Source organism: Phalacrocorax aristotelis, chromosome 10, assembly GCF_949628215.1.
Source record: "Phalacrocorax aristotelis chromosome 10, bGulAri2.1, whole genome shotgun sequence".
Lineage (NCBI taxonomy): Eukaryota > Metazoa > Chordata > Aves > Suliformes > Phalacrocoracidae > Phalacrocorax > Phalacrocorax aristotelis.
The window spans coordinates 537,947-554,324 of NC_134285.1; the positions used below are offsets into that span (position 1 = coordinate 537,947).

A 16,378-nucleotide genomic window follows, 5' to 3' on the forward strand; every position below is an offset into this window, starting at 1 on the left:
CCCCCCTTCCCCTCCCTGCTCTGCACAGGAGGCTGGGCGCCCTGCTCCTCCTCAGAGAAGGACATATCAGGGTGCCCACCTACTGCCAGACCTGCCCAGCCATGCGGGGTGCTGGGGATGTGGGCGCTGCTGCCCCAGGACACGGCGAGAGCAGAGCCTGTTCGGGGCCCAGAAGCCCTGCAGCTGCAGCAGCGAGCTCTCACGGAGGAGGTGGGAATCCTTTCAACATCTCCCGTAGTGGGACTGGGACATGCTGCATGGTCACGGACCACCCTCTCTTCCCTTCGTCACTGGGGAGGGAGGTGATGACAGTGCATGCTGGGTACAGAAGGCAATGGCTGCTTTGTCTCGTGGTCATACACAGGCTCTCACCGCCACGTGGGATCTCTGGCTGGGTTTATCCCTGGCCCTTCCCAGGGCCCCAGACCCCCACACTACACTGCAGAGGGGGCTGAGCCGTGCCCTGCTCCCGGTAGGAGCGAGGTGCTGCAGGGAGCCAGGGTCACTGTGCCCTCGGTGTCCCAGACATGACTGGGGCTGGGGCACAGCAGAAGCAGAGTGGGTGAGTGTGCCCACGCATGGCAGAGCCCTGGCTCATCAGGTCTGCACGCACGGTATGGTTCTTGCTGGGAACAGCCTGTCTCTTCCAGAGCCAAGGCCACGAGCATCGCTTCCACGAGCAGGAGATTCCCATAAGAGGAAATACGGCTGGGCTCTGCCCAGTGAAACTAAAGGCCACAAGTCACAGACACAGTGAAAACCTTAAAAATATTACTCACAGGGACCAATGTCCAGGGAATTGTCACATGAATGGAAAGATTCTCTGAAAAAAGCTGAGTTTGTCAGAGGGCTTGCTCTCAGCCGCTTATTCTTCTCAGAAGAAATCCTTCAAGAGGGGAGTGCGGTCACTCTCGGTGACCTGCGTGTTCCTCACTCTTTTCATTAACTGCAGCTTATTCTGCGGGTAGCTTTCAAAGATTAAGTCAAAAATCATCCATTTCCTTTCCCTTGTTAAACTGGGGCTGAACCCCAGCTGAGTCCAGCTGCTTGGCAAGGCCGGGTGCTGCACGGGGTCCCCGGGAGGGAGGATGTCAGTCCCTAGGGAGGGACACGGGAGCACTGGCCAACCTGCCGGGGCTGGGCTGGGGGTGGCTGCGGCAGCACGGCTCGGCTGCACCTGACAGGGCAACGCCAGCTGCCCTGGCAGTGCCGCCGGCACGCTTACGGCTTCGTAACCTCTTGGCTCCTCCTGGGAAGTGTCTCCCGCTGACACTATCGTGCTTCGGCTCTGCTAACGAGGGGCTGCAAGCCTGGCAGCTCCGATGTACCTGCTGCTCGGGCACCCAGCCGGAGCACCAGCCCGCTCGCTGCACACTGGCCCCACAGACTCTCAAGACAAGCTTTGAAGGATGCTTACACTATTAATGGGGTATATTTATAACTGTTTATCCCTGTCAGTTGGGTGGAAAATTGCCAGATGTGTCGTTTGCCTTCATTACACAGACATCTCCCGTGTTATCTGGATCAGTGCTTTTAAGCGGTGTGTCACTACCAGGGAAAAGCTAATTTCTTCTGCAAGGTGTTGATGTTTGTGGGATCTGCCTTAGAGAATATGCAGAGCAACACCCTGGAGGTAAGTCTCCAACAAGGACTGATCTCTGTCCTCCCCGCTCCGGCTATTGGCCTCGTGGAAGGAAAAGCGAGTCGCAGAGCTGAGAGCCTCCTAACCGGGGCTTCAGAGCAGCCAAGGCTGCCTGGGTCGGGCGCCGCAGCCTTGGAAAGCAGGACCCTGCCCCTCAGGCCAGCTCACCGGGGACTGCTGCAGGCTGGACTCATGCTGTGGCCCAGCTGGCTCCAGGCAAATGCAGGCAGGCACGGGGAGGATGAGGGGAGCAGCTGGCACCGAGCAGGGCTGGGGCAGCTGGGGGTCGGCTGGCAGGAGAGCGGCTGCCCCTTCCCAGGGCCGTGGTGTGCTCCACTGCTCCGGCGCGGGGACCACCCTGTCTCTGTGTCCGTGCTCACACGCAGCTTATCGTGCCCGACGCTCCTTAAGGCTCCAGGATTAATTACCCTTCTTGAGAGCTGTAAGGGCCAATTGGGTGCACTGCCTCAGTACAGAAGCTTCTGTAACTCGTTGTTGGAGCCGATACCATGTGCCCCCCACTGCTGCTTTGGAGGCATCAGGAAACCCACCTGATGGGGCCGTTTGCCCGCTGTGAGCAGTGCTCAGGAGCAGCAAGGGGCTCCCAGCTGGGCGGGGGGTTCTGGGGAGCACAGGCACCCCATGTGCAGAAGAGCCAACTGAGAGTCATGCAGATATCCCTGCCAGCACAGAACAAGGGAGAAAGATAAGAGTGGCTTAAATAGAAAGAAATTGTCTCCAAATAAAATGTTTTTACTTGTTTCCCATGATACAGTGAAATTTCTTCACGGACAGATAGGCAGAGTAGAGTCCATTACACTCCACGCTTTCTGCCTTGAAACATAAATAGCTGCATATCATATAAGTGTTTGTTATGAGGAAATATATATGCTAGAAAATGTTAGACATTAAATCATTATTTCATGCAGAAAGGTATTGCTAAAGGGAGAGGATTACTTACTATATTAATTCTGTCCTTCAGCTACCCGTACATCTCTCTGCACATAATGACTTTAGTCACAAAATGTATTGTTGAAACAATCCCAGTTCCTTTCAACTCTGATTTCCTCAGGGAGTGTGCATGTGGGGTGCCCTCTCACCCGGCTCCGTGCCCAGGCGGAGCGGGGGCAGCCCACCTCCCGGGCAGCTGACCCCAGGGCAAAGCACAGGAGGGGTCTGCAGGAGGGTCCATCCCGCCTCGGAGGACAGGCAGAGGGGAGGGAATCCAGCGGCTGCGGACCCTCTCCTTCCCCGCACAGCTGCTGGGGAAGGGGGGATGCCCACCTCCATCTGAGGGTCTCCTCGGCTGCAGTGAGGCGATGCCCACCCTACCCATGAGCCAACAAAGCAGCCTTCCTCTGCCAACGCTGGGGTCAAGCACAGGCTGCCCAGCTTGTTCTGCAGCATGGTGAGTGAGCAGCGAATAAATGCTGTCTTCCTTTGCAGAGTCTGAACTCTCTTAGCTGTGTGCAGCCGCTGCCGCCCCCACTGCCCCGGCTGCCAGCCTGGCACGAGGCAAAGCCCCGGCCACGGTCCTCTGAGGGTGCCGGAGCCTGTGGGGCGCCTTTGCTGGGGTGTCTGGCAGAATCTCCCTGTCCTACCCCAGCAGCGGGGCCAGGTGTTGGTGGCATGGGGGCTCTCTGTATGATTCCGCAAGCCTCAATATCTTTGTCCTCTGCCATCCTAGAGCATTACTAGGTTAGCGTGAAAATTTCTATTAATCTGTAGGTAAATCCTTCCATGGAGAAATCCTCTCATCTAGCAGCCTCTATCCTTACGTGGGGTGCATATGGGCAAGTGCTCATATCTGTTGGGCTATTAGACCTTATGTTATGCCTAAAAATTTCCAAAATATCCCTGTTGGTGCTATAAAGTAATAGTGAAGTAACCTGCAAATTATTGCTTCTGATTTGAAGTCTTTTACCTGAAGTTGTAGGAGTTTATTAAAAGGCGTCAAGAATTTTCTAAACAGATTGTTTTTCCAGCAAGTAACTCATAGAGGGGGAGTTTCTGAGGTCAGCAACACCAAAAAAACCCTGAGCGAAAGGGACCACGAAAGCTGGGGAGGTGAGGGCATCGGTTTGTTTTGATGTTTCTGCCTGGAACAACGGGGACGTTGCAGCCTGTTGGCGCAGGGTGCAGAAGCCCCTGCACCGCACCGCGCATGGGTCACAGGCACCCGGCGCCGTGCCAAGGAGACAGCGGTGGAGGGCTACAGAAAGGAGTTTATTCATGCTGACAAAGCTATAACAGGTCATTGTGGTTTTGCAACCTGGCCAGCTAAATAATCCCCATGTTGCTCTCCTCCCAGGCTCGGGTGTCAGAATAAAACTCTCTGTTCGAGTATGTGAATGCTGACGGCCGGAGCTCTTGCTTGATGCTCTGGTTTCCTGTATTTGCTGATGGAGGTGTAGAAAGCTCAGTGCTGCACACAGGATGGGGAAAACCAGTAAGCAACAGGGTCTTATATCACCATCTAGTATGTCATCCTTATTCAAAGAGCTCTGTTTGAAACCTGGCATCGGCATATACAGAACATGTTGCATCTTTGCCGGTACCTCTTCAATCTGGTTTGCGAGACATCCTGGAGGACGTGACCTTGGAAGGCAGGCAGAATATCGAACCTGCATAGTAAGAGCATCCCCGCATCCGTGGCAGCCTGTTGGGTACAGGGCAGTTAATAAATAATGAGGATGTCAAAGATAACAGCAGGAAAGTGGGAGCAGGTAACAGCTTTGCAGCCGGCTTTCTGACAGCCGCCTGGCAACGTCCAATTAAGAGGCGCGCGCCGCCATTCAGCCCAGCGCGGAGCGCGGGGACCGGGGGGCCGTGATGCCGCGCCAGGGCAGCCTGCAGCACTGCCTTCGCTGCACGAAGGCGGAGGGAGCAGCGAACACTTCGCGGAGGTGCGGCGGTCTTCTGGGGAGTGGCTCCCTGGGGGAAGCAAAAGGGGCTCGGCTACGGCGCTGGCGAGGAAACAGCAGCGCGTTGCTGGGAGGAGCGATGCTCACTGGCCCAGCGTGAAGGGGTTGTGGAAAGGGTGGTGAAGCCCTGCATGGAGCAGGGGAAGGAGACATTGCAAGAGACAGCGGGTCAGCTAAATGCCGGGCTCACTTTCTCGGGGCTTGCAGGAGAGGCGCACGCCGGCCCTGGCCCCGTGCCGAGGTGCAGGCACTGCTGGGGGAGCTGCTCACACAGGTGCTTGCTTCGAGGGTCGCATTATATCATGCCACAATTCAAATGCCAGCAATCCGGCTACATCTGAGGTGTAATTGATCTTCTGACGACTTTTTAAACATCTGGTAAGAAGGGACTGCTTTCCATACAGCAAAATCTACACCAAAATGATCTTGATTTGAATAATAAGTATTCCATCCTTGTTTGGTAAATATACCCAGTGTTAATGGTGCTTAATGGTGCCTGTAATTGGCGTCTAAAGTTATTTAAAAGTAAATTTACTAGAAAATAATTAGCAATTTTATAGTTCACTACTTCTTAATTTTGTTGATAAAAAGTTTTTTGGTGGTTTTTATCAGATGACACAATAGGGTCGTGTTGTGAAATAGCTTTTTTCAGACTAGCAGGAAATTGTGCACACAAAGTAAGATAAAAAAATTTTCCCCCTAATTTCCTTGCCTGGCAGTCAGCCGTCTCTCTCATTTTACCATCCACTGATTTATCCTTAATCAGCAGCAAGCGAACCATCCCAGGCAGTGCTCGGGGATTTGTTCCTTGTGACCTTGGGCAATGCCCCCCAAGCTGCAAGGCCAGCAAGAAAAGCTGTCCCCCCCCGACAGGGACAAGCCTGCCGTCCCCAGCGCTGGGTCTGGGGGCTGGTGCCTGGCCCCCGCCTGCAGAGGCCAGCAGAGATTGTGCTCTCCGTGGGTCCCTGACCAAATCCCATGCAGGGGGTCTCTGGGGATGCTGCCCATTGGGCTGGAAACCCCCCCGTGGCTGGGACCCTGCAGGTCGGCTGCTGGCCCAGGTGCTCCTGGTCCTGGTCCTGGTCCCAGGTGCGGCGTGCACCGTCCCCTGGCCCTTCTGGCACCAGTGGGCCCGTGCTGGGGGGCTGGGGTGGGCTGGGGCGCCCGCTCGGGGCAGAACGGCTGGTGGCGGGTCACCGCCAGCGCCCGCGCGGGTCTGCCGCTCGCGGGGTGTTGGTGCTGCTGGGGGAGCCCGGGAGAGACGGAGCAGAGAAATGTGGCTGCTACAAAGTTTTATTGTTTAGTGGTGTGGGTTCAAGTGTTCAGTTCAGGATTTTCATATTGTTCAGGTACAGAGTGACACCGACAGACAGAGGCGCATTTGGGAGGAGGCGACAACACAGCAGTTCGGTTTCAGAAAAGACTAACTCTCCATTTCCAGTCTCTGAACCATGAAGTACCAGCTTTTCCAGAACAATGAATCACCCGGTCTGTGTATAAAATTAAATATAATTTATGCTTTGCTAATTGAAATCAAATACAAAATTCAATTTCCTGTGTATTCTAATGCTGACATTTGAATAGTTTAAAAAAAAAAGTGTTATTAACCTGGCTCCCTCTCATTTGGCAGGCCACTCTCCGGCCAGATAGAAAAATAATTCCGCTGTCAAGCCCCTGCATTAGCACAGCAGACGCGGCGTGCATTTCATAAAAACAGAAAACAGAATGCCCGCGCCCCTGAGTCCCCCGAGCCCCCCCGAGCCCCCCCGAGCCCCCAGCCCACCCCAGCATGGCTGGCATCCCCGCTCCCCACCAGCATGGGGTGCACAGGGAGGCAGGGGCTCCTGCGCTGCGCTGGTCGGCCGGTGTCTGTGGGGCAGCCGCTCCGGGACAGCAACCCCTCCGTGCCGAGTGCTCGGTGTCTCCTCCCGGGCTGATATAAAAAATAAACCTCTGAATATATGGCAGAAAGACTTGGAGCAAGAGGCAGGGGAAGGTGGGCAAGGCACGGGCTGGCTCAGCACCTCTGGCAGCCAGCCCCGCTTCTGTAAACCATCAGGTGGCCCCTCGTGGGGGGCCGGGGGCTGGGCCCAGATGCGCCCTGCTCGGGACCCCTCTTCTGGAGCTGAGCCTTGCTCCAGCTGCAGCCCTGAGCGCCGGCACAACTGTGCTTTGCCCCAGTGCAGGACAAACGCCGCTGCCCGGCCCAGCCGCGTGCCAGGACTTCCCTAGCAGGGTGCTTCGCTGGGTGTTAATTCGCAAAGACGTGTTTTTTTGGCTCTCCGGTCCCTCCAGTGGCGGGCACGATGAGAAGGGTGATGGTGGCCTGATGGCAGTCAGGGACCAGAGGCTCCTCCTGGGAGAAGTGGCCTGAGCTGCCCAGGGAGACATGGGGCAGCGCACGGACCACCGAGGCTGGGCTGTGCAGGGAGACCCGCTGGGTGTGTGTGGAGGTTCTCAAGGGCTCTTCCAAGCTCAGGGAGACCTTGCTTAGAGAAAAACTGCTCCTGGTTAAGCTGTGGATGGGGGCTGAGAGAGTCCAAAATTTGGCCATGGAGGTGACGCACGGTGCCATGCTGGCGGCCACAGCAATCTCGGTCACGCACAGCCGCCAACCTGCTGGGTCCCGGTGACGCCATGAGCTGGAACCGCATCCCCCCGCAGCCAGGGCCACCGGTCCCGCCACCTCCACCGGCAGGCTCCGCTCAGCACCAGCAGAGCCAGCCGCCATGGCACTGGGGGTTCAGCATGCTGGGAACGGGGAGAAGTTTCTGGATACCCCTTCAGTGAGTGGCCTGGACAGTGGGTCTTGGCAAGCCCTTCACCCTCCAACTGAATCCATCGAGCAGCTTGCACCAAATTGTGTTACAGGTTTCACTTAGGAGCTGATCTGACATTTTAATAATGTGGGAAACACTGTAAAATTATTCCTATTACATAGTTCCAATTTTCACGTAATAATTTTGGGATTTGTGGGTCTGTGAAAAACTGTTAAGTCAGGAGCTGTTTTTAAACCTAATCAGGCTAACAGGAATTGACACGACATTAGCAGGGACCTTGCGGTGCCCCCCCAGCAGGGCCCACAGTGTAATTTTTTCAAATGGCTTCAACTTTTTTTCATCCAGTCCAAGGCACCAGCACTTCATGGTGTAATGAACCACAGGACAGGCCACGAAACCCAAAGCAGGTTCAGCTTGTTATCCAACATAACAGCAATTTAATTTGCTTAGCTGGATCAGTAGGCATTTCTTGCCACCTTAATCAAAACTGAGTCTTGGTCCTCCCGCAGGGACTCCACACTGCATCCCTGCTGCTTCCCAACAGCCAAGGACCCGGCACCCAAGAGGGGACGGGAGACTTGCACACAGCCACGCTCCACCTGGGAGGCAGCCTTGCCACTCATTAAAGCAGAGAAAGTGCCCGGCAATATTTGAATGCCCTTAGAAACCACTCATGTGAAGGGGACATGTCAGCAATGGTTCTCTCTGCATCTCTGCATTTTCCCTTTTCTTCCCTCTCCTGCTGTTTCTCTCTCAGTAATGGGGCCAGAAACAGTGCAGCTGTGTCAAAGTGCTGCTGTCCCGCTCTCTACTGGTTCCAGCTGCAGCTCCCATCACACAGCTGGCGGATCCAGCTGGGATATGGGTTTATTCTACAGTTTCTACCCGGATTTGTGAATTTGTTTGACTTGGTCATTTCCACTAGCAAGCGCACATTTTTTATTTTTTTTTTCACACAGAGCAGTGCTCACCCTGGGAATTAATTGCTTTTTTTTGTAATTCTGAAGTAAAGATGAAGGCCGTTCCCCCATTTTGCAAACCCGGCTGTTAACAGCAAGCAGCAGAGATCTCGTTTTCAAGGTGCGAATGAAGGGCAGTGCCAGGGGCCCCGATGATCAGCCCTTCCCAGACCCCAGGCTGGGGTGGCCCCCCACACCTCTGCCCTGCAGCCACCCACCAGGAGCGCCTGGCTCCACACCACAGAGCAGGGCATGGCACGGCCCTGCGGGGAGGCGCTGCGCGGCTCCGCACCGCGCCTTGGCAGCCTGGCCGGGCGGCGAGACCCTGGCTCCTCTGAGCCGATGCCTGGGAACGGTCTTTTCGGTATGGCTTCCAGGAGGCGTGGGTGGTCCGGGGGAGCCCCCGTCTGATCTCACTGAGCATCCCAGCAAAGCAGGAACGACTCTCTTCCAACAGTGGCATTATACCCATTCATCGGAGGAGAATCGGGCCCAGGTGTTTCGTGGCACTTGGTAAATACTAATTTTAGTGCAACAAGTGATTGAAACATCTGGTGCAAATGAAGTTTCTGTACATAGTTCCTTTGCAGCATAACTGGCTTTATTCCTTCCACACACAAATATCAGTGTGCATGTGCTTGCACATGTCCTGATTTTACCAGATCTGATGCTGCTGATTGGGCAAAACTAAAAGCCAGGGCAGGAGAAATCAAATCTATGGGTTTGTCCCAGTGTTGCTGGGTTTTGTGAGCCACCTTCCCACTCAGCTAGCCGTGGCAGGAGGTGCTGGTCCTGCGTGCCTGGCTGCGAGGGGGACACCAGCAGCGAAATGTCGACACGAAGCATCCCATCACCCCAAGGAGCCCTGCTCCCTCTGCCTCCTCCTCCTCCTCCCACCCTCCCCCTGATCCCTCAGAGTCATGGCGGGAGAGCCCATGTGCAACCCCAGGTGATGTGCCACTAAGCTTTCAGAGCTGGAAACGCAGGGCAGCTTTGGCTGCAACCCTGACAGCGCAGGAGCCATGCGCGCACAAGGCTGAGGCTCTACCCCCAGGTGAGTTTTGGGTCCCTAATGATGATTCGCATCTCAAAAGAAAAAAGCTTTTTCCTGATTTCATGGTTCTACTTATCACTTTCTTCCTGCTCCCACTGGAAATCTTGGCCCGTCATTTGGTAAAACATGACATTGAAGGGTTTGTAAAACTTCCGCAGTCTGTGGATGACGTCTGGGTCTATTTTGGGGTGAGTTCGACCCTTGGACTTGCCCAAGCACCGGGGAGCACTGCTGTCCTCTGGCTTCTTTAGGCAGGGGAACCCCTTGGTTTTATTAAAATAAAAATGTTTCTCTGTCACAATCCTCTTGAGGCCTAAGAAGTCCTGGACCTTGGCCATTTCCCCGGCCGGGTCAGTGATGAGCCTCTCGCCACTGACAAAAAGGATTTGGGAGAGGGGGAAGTACTGGAGCCAGTTCTCCAAGTGCAGGGCATAGATCCCAATGCGGATCGCGCTCCAGGAGGCGTCGATCAGCCCCAGGGTCCGGTTCTTGAAGGCCAGCACCTCGAAGGTGGGGATCTCCGGCTTCTTGGAGAGCGTCTGCGTGTAGTCCGAGATGGCCCGGGTGACCGGGTTCCTCACCACCACGATCAGCTTCGTGTCCTTGGCCATGCAGTGAATGCGCCTGGGGGCCTCATTTGTCACGAAGTAGCTGGGGGTCTTCTCCATGGTGATCTGCCCGTCCAGAGTCTTGGGCATCACGTTCCTGCGCAGAAGCAGAGAGGGGTGGTTAGCAAGGGGCCAGGCACAGGCAGACACCTCGGCGCCCCTCCTGGCCCATGCAGACATTGGCAGGACACTCAGGAGGAAGGATGCTGCCACACCTGTGGGCCCTGGGGACCAAAGCGCTTCTGGCTTTGTTCCTTATTGGACCCCGGACATGGTGGGCCCCTGGAGTGTTAAATCAGCCTTGGTAACACATTATACAGTCAACTCGCCATAGGCATATGTAGACAAAAGTTAATTGACAATAAACCTGTACAATACCTGTCTGTTCAGCCAGCCATCTGCTTCCATTTGCTCAATTAAGCCCATTCACTTCAGAGCCTTGTACCAGAGTGGTGCAGTTAGGATTACACAAGACCTTTTTGTTATGATGACATGCTTTTAAATGTCTCGGCTAATAAAACTTAATACAGAATAAGATCCCTTGCTTCTAGTACAATAATTAAATTTATTTACTATCTTGTGTGTGAGAAAGAATGACTTTTCTTTTATCTCTAATTCACATGCTCTGTCAATAATTAATTGCTGCTGGGTTTTGAGCTTCCTGTGCAAGCACTTTTATTAGCCAAAAGGAATTTGCCTACTGGATAAATTAGCATGTAGCAAGACTTTCCTGGATAGCATATTACCATATTGTAAAATGAAACTGCAGCAAGATAGCATTTATATCTAAGAAAATGAAGAGGTAAATGCTTGTCCCAGCTGCCTCCAGTTAAAGATTATCATAGCAAGCCAGAAGGTATTAAATGATGTCCCCTGCAAGAGCATTACAGCCTCTTTCACACTGCCTCAGCCGCCGGGTGCTGGAGAGGCCGGAGGGCAGTGCCACAAGCACCACGCACCTCCTGCTCCTGCTCCTGCTCGCGGTGTGGCCGCGGCCGTGGGCAGCCCCAGCCCTGCCGCCATGCCCCCCGCCCCACCACCGTGCACAGGGACCTGCCACCCCCCCAGCGCCCTCGGCACGGACCAGGCGAGGTGAGAGCGCAGAGGCCAGGGAGCCGCGGCTGCCACAGCGGTCCCGCGCGAGGCCGTCTGTACCCCAGCGTACCTGGGAAAAGGTTTCTCAGGCACAGTATTGACTGTTTAAACAATATTTTTATCTTAAGCCTTGCAAATACTCGTGCCTAGGCACACCCACGTGAAGCATAGTTTGTTTAACCTGTTGTTGGCTAATTTGCCCTGAAGACACAGATGCTGCTGCCCGGGAGGCATGAGGAGGAGTGGTGTCACCGCTCCCGGGAAGCAACTGCGGCACTGGCCAAGTCTTCTGCAGCAGACATGGAGGATGGGGATGCTCAGAGTCTTGCTGGATTATCCCTTCACACTGCAACTATTTTTAGTACAAACATATGGTGAGGAAACAATGTGAATAGGCTGGAAACGGTTCTGTAAAAGCACCTTGGGCACCGGTGACCGCAGCGATGCTGACGTCAAACCACCGAGCCCCAGGAAACAGCCATTTCAGGAATTACACAGCTGAAGTCTGCAAGCAGAAGTGGCTGTCAGGCAAGGCCCAGCTAGATGTGCCTGTCAGTGCTGCCTCATATTTGTGACTGCTAAATGCATCGTCTTGCTTTAATCCTGCCTGTAATTGGTGTATCTGTTGCCGGTGTAATCCATCCAACGGGGCTTGTTTTGTCAAGGTGCTGTTGGAGGAGGTGCCGGGTCTCCCGTCAAGGCAAGAGCGAAGTTGAAATCTCTGAGTCCTGGCAATGGGGCTTCGTGGGAGAGCAGGGCTGGAGGACTCCCGCTCATCTGGTTCGGGGCCAGCGTGCTGGTGGCCAAGCCCTGCCGAGGAGCGCGTCCCTCCAGCATTGCGTCCCACCAGCGCTGTCTTCCTGACACGGCAGGGTGTCTGCAGACCCATCTGCTGCCCAGAGCACTTCGGTGCTTTGACCCTGCCTCGCATTGGCCATCTGAGTAGCAGCGATGTGCAAGGAGCAAGCATTAGTTGGAATGATGCATCTTGAGGTACTTTATCTTAAAAGAAGCCTAAACAAATTAAGAGGGATGAAAGCACTTGGGGACTGCAGATGCTGCAGAATTGCAGACTGGCTCCTGCGCCACCTTCCAGCACCCAGATTTAACAGCCCTGTAGGAAGGAAGCATCTTTTTTGGCTCTCCACATCACAGCGTGGCCCACAGCATGATTAGGGGTTGAGTCCTCAGGTGCCCACTGCTGTACAAACAGGGCTCCCTTTCAGCTGGGCGCGAGGTTGCGTAAGGGAGTGGTGTGAAGAAAGTGCACAGAAATGAGACCGGGAGGTTGAGCGTGTGGGCAGGCAGCACTTGCCCCGGGGAGGACTGGAGCAGAAGTGCTCCCTGATGCTCTCCGAAAGCGTGTGATGGCTAGGAGAGCATCGCTGACAGCCGGAGTGGGACTTGCCCTCCCCAGCGCCGCGTAGCACCCACGCTCCACGCTGCCACTCCGCTGGGGGCAGCAGCCAGCTGGGCACGGGCACCACCAGCTGCGGGGACCTGTGGCTGGCAACCGACCCTGCAAGGGCACCCCGCCAAAGTCCCGAGGCTACACCGCATGATGCTGACCGGTGTTCGTATTCCCATGGAAATTGCGTTCACTCAGCAGCGCGGCTCTGAGAGCAACTGGCCAAAGGTAACCCTCAATTACAAAGGTAACCATCAATTGCAGGATGCAGCTGCAGAAGTCTCCCCACTGCGGAGTCCTTGGCAGGCACTGCGATGCACAGCAAGCTCGCAGTGCACCAGTCCTTTCTGTGATGCCCACAAAACACAAGCATGTCTGACCTTTTTATTTTTAAAATGTTGCTTAACAAATTTAGAAGTGAAATGCTAAAACTTCTGCATGGAAATCAGGTCTTGGTCTTGAGATGAAAGGAAGGTCTAGGCTCCAGCCCTTGGGCCTGCATCTGGCACTGGAAACCACTTTGGCACTGGCTGGAGGTGGTTTCCAGCCCTGTTGGGATGAGCACTGCACACAGACGGAGGCACAGTCCCTGCCCCGAGGAGCTTCCAGAAGCATGGGGGCCTGCAAGGAGGAGCAGCAGCCAAGCTGCAGGAGCCAGTGCCTGTGGCTGTCCTTGGGGCTGTGCGATCGGCTTCGGAGAACATGCGGAGGAGTGAGGCAAAGAATCGAGACCAGGGAATAAAGGTGCTTCCAATTCAGTGACTTTGCCCAGGGCACTCTCAGAACTGGTTTCTATTGAACCATTAATTACCAAAATCAATGTGTTACTCTTCTGTTCCTTGCTCCACAAAATAGTTATTTTATCACCAGTTATAGCTAGTAATTTGTATGCTTTTTCCTTTATAACAGATGATATCACAAGCTAGCTGCAGACCATGTTTTACCCCGCTGCTTGCTGTCCTGTGCCGACACCCAGAGCACCGCCAGAGTACCGGAGCTGCCGGCCCCGAGGACAGAGGTGCCGCAGCCTGCGTGGCAGCTGGGAGCACTCCTGCCACGTCGCCTTTCACACCCGTCGGTAATGGGGCCCCCCGAGGAAGGACCCAGAATCTCTCAGCCAGCTATGGGACTGCTCTGCCCATGCTCCTTTCCTCCTGATTCCCATCACTGAAGATTTAACAAAGTCCTGAAGCAGAAAGTTTTAATATTGCTTCTCAGTCTCTGTAGTTAGTGGCAGCTCTAGATGTGGTTAATGTGCACAGAGGCGTCCAGTCCCTCCTGTGTCTGGCTAAATTATGTGTTCAAAGACATCAAGCAGCAACAGGGTTCGTGGACCCGTCCCTCAGCGCTCAGGCAGTGTTTCTCCTTGGTGCTGGCACTGTATTCGCCGCTGTCCTGCTTCGCAAGGATGGGAGAACGGAGCTCTCCCTCTTCTCCCTTTATCCCAACCTTCATTTTACACCATGGTAAAGCTCAAAAGGGCTGGACCAGCTCCGACGCTCCCTTTGTTAGCTCTCCGCAGGAATACTGAAGGTCTCAGTTCGCAGCAGGTTCTCCTGAAGCATCCTTCCAGGCCCGGGGCATGTCTGACCCTGAGCTGAGAACAGGGGTGAAGCCCTGGGGAGGCTGCCCCGGGGATGCTGTTACTGCTCCTGCTGGGAGCTTGGATCAGCGCTTTGAGACAAGAGGGACAAAAGGGACCAACGGGATGGCAGCATGAAGGGGGCACCAGCTGAGACAGCGCAGCCTGGATGCCAGGAGAAGGAGCAGCGTGTAAAAGTCCTACCCTGCAAACGGTGCTGGACTGCCAGGCAAGCACAAAACACCACGACCCAGTGGTGCTCAATTACACTGACAGTCGCGCAGCAGCACCGCACACTTGTTTGTGCTGTCTCAGGCAGGGTAAGCTGTGTTCCCATGCAATTTCTGAGCAGAAGGAGGGACCAGCATAGGCAGAATTGGCTGGTGTACGCTGCTTTGAGTCAGACACCTTGGCAACATGCAGCAGACTGTCAAATGTCAAAATGTGGTGATTATGAGATGCTAAGAGCTCTGCTGGTCTACAGGCGACGGACTCCCAGACAATCGGGCTCGCGGGGACCATTGCTGTGGTCTGCTCTGACCCTCTGCATCGCACAGGCAGACGTCCCTTGGCCTGCCCAGAGCGCTGCCTCCACCAGTGCAGCTGCTCAGCAGCAAAATGCTCCAGGGAGCTCCCGGGGTTAGTTAACACCAGTCACTGCTACTTAGCACCTCGGCTGCAGTGTGAATTGGTCTAGCCAGAGCCACTAGCTTATTGGTTTTTTTGAAATATGTCTTTGTATCTGGTCTCTCCCCTGGTTGACAAGAAGCTGTTCTGCAGCTAAGTGCCTGTGGACTCTGAAACTAAAAGCTCAGCGCAAACAGGGGCTGGCTGTGCCCCTGCCCCTCGCGGCAGTGTTCTGGCTATGCAGTCAGAGTGAAGGGTGTAACTGATGGTATTTGTGCTGCTTTTGCTCCTGCTCCCCCCGACCAGCATCTCCCTGGCACTGCGAGCCATGAGGAGCCCTGGGACATTTGGGCAGGTTCCAAGGACCCGGTGCTTGCACAAGCCTTCGTTTGCTTTGTGCTACAGATTGTGTCTGTGATTTGTAGGATTTTAGACGACGATGCTTTAAGAGATGAAAACTAGTCAGAATTCAGAGGAAGTCCTGCTGCTCTCCTTCACCCACGCTGCTGTTCCTGCCCGTCCTGCCGCTGGCAGGGCTGGGTGACAGCCAGGAGCAGGGTTCCCTCTCCTTCCAGGCACTGCCGTGCCGTGGCAATAACCCCATCATGGATGGTTTTGTAAACAAGGATTTTGGTCCCCTCTGCTCTAGGGTCAGGGCAAAACGATTGTCTTGCCTTTAATACTATCCTTACTTAGCTTTTACTTTAAATTATGGTTTCAATAAGCCGTTGTTAAAAAAAAAAACCCCAAACCTCTAAGCCTTTTCTCTGTGGTGGGGACGCTTCAGACAATACACTGGAAGCCAGTTGTAGAGGCTGATGTTCAAGTATAAAACAAACACACCAGGGGTTTATAAAAGAAGCACAAACAAACTATTAATTACAATGGCCCCTTCAGATGGTGTTATCACAGTAAACAGTAGCCATGAAATTGCAGACCTAATAATCTGAAAGCATTGCCACATTTAAGGACTGTGTTTAATTCCATGCACAATAAAGACAAATGGATAGATAGGTGGGCACTGAGGAGAGACAGCGGGGAAGGCGTGAGCAAGGAAAAGAGGAGGAAAAGCAGATGCAGCTTTTGCTGTACAGTTTTAAGGGTAACACTGGGAGCTGCAGCGTGTCCTCGAGACACCCCTGGCCCTGCAGAGCACCAGAGCTACTGCAACTCTGGGCTGCACACGCAGAAATGCTTTTTCCCAAACTCTGTCTTGTTTCAGACAGACTTTCTAGGTGCTGCCTTGCCTGGGCAGGCACAGGACTGCCTTGGTGAGCTCCCACAGCGCAAAGGCAGCTGCAGAGGTGCTCGAGTCTGCCAGCCCCAAGAGCCAGCACACCCCACACACATCCCGCTGCACGATGGCTGTGTCAAGTGGAGAACAATGCACGGCACCGCCAGCTCCCGTTGCTGAACAACAAGGGTGTTAAACCTGGAGCAGCCAAGCCTCCGGCACGGCAAGGACGCTCCTCAGAGCAGTTACCCTTCACACAGAGCTGCTGCCACGTGCTCTGCTCTAAATGCACACATCCGACAGCGCTAGCCAGCTCTGCACGCGCGGGCAGGACGCGACGCTCCGCATTGCTCTCCTCTGGTGGCTGCTGCAGAGCTCTTTGCCATGCTGGGCTGAGGCTTTGCTCCTGGAGAGCCCTGCCTGGCCTCTCGGACACACTTCGGCTTTTCCTGCGGCGTTTGTTTC

The 16,378-nt window shown here is 54.6% G+C and overlaps 1 protein-coding gene across 1 annotated transcript in view; it reads right to left on the minus strand.

Moving 5' to 3' along the window:
- Positions 1 to 9,427: 9,427 nt before the first annotated feature.
- The window catches only part of HS3ST4 (heparan sulfate-glucosamine 3-sulfotransferase 4), a 62,585-nt gene continuing 55,634 nt past the window's right edge, over positions 9,428 to 16,378 (minus strand). Inside the window, exon 2 of the mRNA XM_075106191.1 lies at positions 9,428 to 10,064. Coding sequence (XP_074962292.1) covers positions 9,428 to 10,064 — 637 coding nt within the window. The remainder of the gene's footprint in view (positions 10,065 to 16,378) is intronic.